Source organism: Tachysurus fulvidraco, chromosome 26 (assembly GCF_022655615.1).
Source record: "Tachysurus fulvidraco isolate hzauxx_2018 chromosome 26, HZAU_PFXX_2.0, whole genome shotgun sequence".
NCBI classification, from domain to species: Eukaryota; Metazoa; Chordata; class Actinopteri; order Siluriformes; family Bagridae; genus Tachysurus; species Tachysurus fulvidraco.
The window spans coordinates 8,748,367-8,750,162 of record NC_062543.1 but is presented as its reverse complement, the minus strand read 5'-3'; the positions used below and the strand labels follow the sequence as shown (position 1 = coordinate 8,750,162).

The window sequence follows — 1,796 nt, the reverse complement described above, 5'->3', positions numbered from 1 at the left end:
AGATATAGTAGATTATACAGGAGTATTTATCTTAGCTCTGTACTCTGTTGTTATGTGCAGAACTTTAACAGTTCTTGGTTGTAGAACATTTTCTAGTTTTCAGTGTTTATACTCAATGGGTTTCAGGTACAATGGTTTTAAGAGTCAACAAATATTAAATTATCCAGCAATCGGATGAAGAACCCTGACTGATGTTAGCTGTGATGGCCGGTGCACTCCAAAGCTTTTGCTATGCTGAATGGCCATATGCATTGTTATTCATCACACCTACAGTAACTTGCTGTGTGGAGATATAACATTACTAACATTTGAGACTAAAATGGCTGAAGGTTTATTTATTTTCTAGTGATAAAATGACAACAACAACAAAAATCCATATACAGCACATACAGGTCACTTTAGAAGGTGTCTCTCTGACACTGACTCTGACACTGACACACACACCCCGAATACAGTCTAAACAGAAAAACTGATCCTTTATTTTTCTATTACATCAAAAAAAAAAAAAAAAAAAAAAACGAGACTTCCCAGTTCAAGCTAACTTTACTATTCATATTTACATATTCATAAATAAATATGAATTCAGGATGCGGCAAATTATTAGATAGTAATTATGGCGTGTGGTTTATATTTATCACTACACTCCAATTTTTTGGGGCTGAATGAAAGAGACAGAAATTTATCCTCGTGTGAATTCTAACATTCAGGAGGAGGAAGCAGTCATGCTGAACTGCTGTTAGAACTGGGGTTTTGATTGTAGTTTGATTTATTTGTTTAAGCAGTGGGCAAACACTGGAATACTGGATAGTGGCTGGGCAAATTTTGTTGAATTGGTTGAGAATCGCTTGTGCTCTTGGGCTGGTCCTTGCCGCGGAGATTCATGGTTTCACAGGCTGGATGGACAGCAGGCTGCCAAACTTGAAGTGCTGGATGACGGGAAACTTCTCTAGACACTTAAGATAGAAACAGAGACAAAGTGGAAGATTGACAGAGACAGAGACAGACATGTTTTGTTTATTTGTTTTGTTTCTTTAAACAATCTGTTCATATTAAAAGTAGTCAAACTCAGTTGTTTCTTTCCCACCACATTCCCTTACAACCTTATGTGTAACTTTCTCATAGTGGGGAAGAAACTTGGTCTTGGATTTCTGTTAATGCAATACTTCGGGAAGGTGGAGCTCAAGGCGAGGGGCGGAGCTTGTCAACACTATCTGACTGACAATAAGCATATGGTAACATGGATGTAAGCCAGGACAAATAAGTAAATATATAAAATTCTGGACAGTTTTTCTTTTTTTCTTGCATTTATTAATAAAAGTCAAATCAGCTGTAAATTCCCAATTGTGCTGCATTCTTTGCGACCATTATATGAAAGGGCTGCGTTTCACAGAAGGCTTGTGGCTGCAAACGAAACGAAGACGCTATTTAAACCTGACAGCATCATCCTCATATAAAACTGCAGTAACTCAATTTAACAATTTAAAACCAGTCACTCGAGCTTTACACTAGCAAGTCTCTTCATGTAGAAATTTGTAAAATAAAGATTAACGAATACATTTGTTCAGGACCACTTTGTTAGCTGCTAGCATAAAATAGTTCCATTTTGAAACGTTACTTCTCTGGACGCTAACATAGGAGGGATGAGAGGACATGGGATGTAGTTTTGGAGGGAAATTCTATGGGTGTGGACTTGTTAAACCTGTTTTTATCTCAATTTACTACCGAGCTTTTCAGACGTGTATTCTTGTTAGAAATTAAGCCTAGCTCATAGACGCAAATTTTGAGACGCAAATCGT

At 37.1% G+C, this 1,796-nt stretch overlaps 1 protein-coding gene across 2 annotated transcripts in view; it reads right to left on the bottom strand.

Annotated features, from left to right (window-relative positions):
* Positions 1-307: 307 nt before the first annotated feature.
* Positions 308-1,796, bottom strand: part of ptpa (protein phosphatase 2 phosphatase activator) — a 15,684-nt gene continuing 14,195 nt past the window's right edge. For both annotated transcript variants that reach the window (XM_027165423.2, XM_027165421.2), the window contains exon 10: positions 308-953. In XM_027165423.2, the coding sequence (XP_027021224.1) occupies positions 879-953 (75 nt within the window). In that variant the 3' untranslated portion in view covers positions 308-878. The remainder of the gene's footprint in view (positions 954-1,796) is intronic.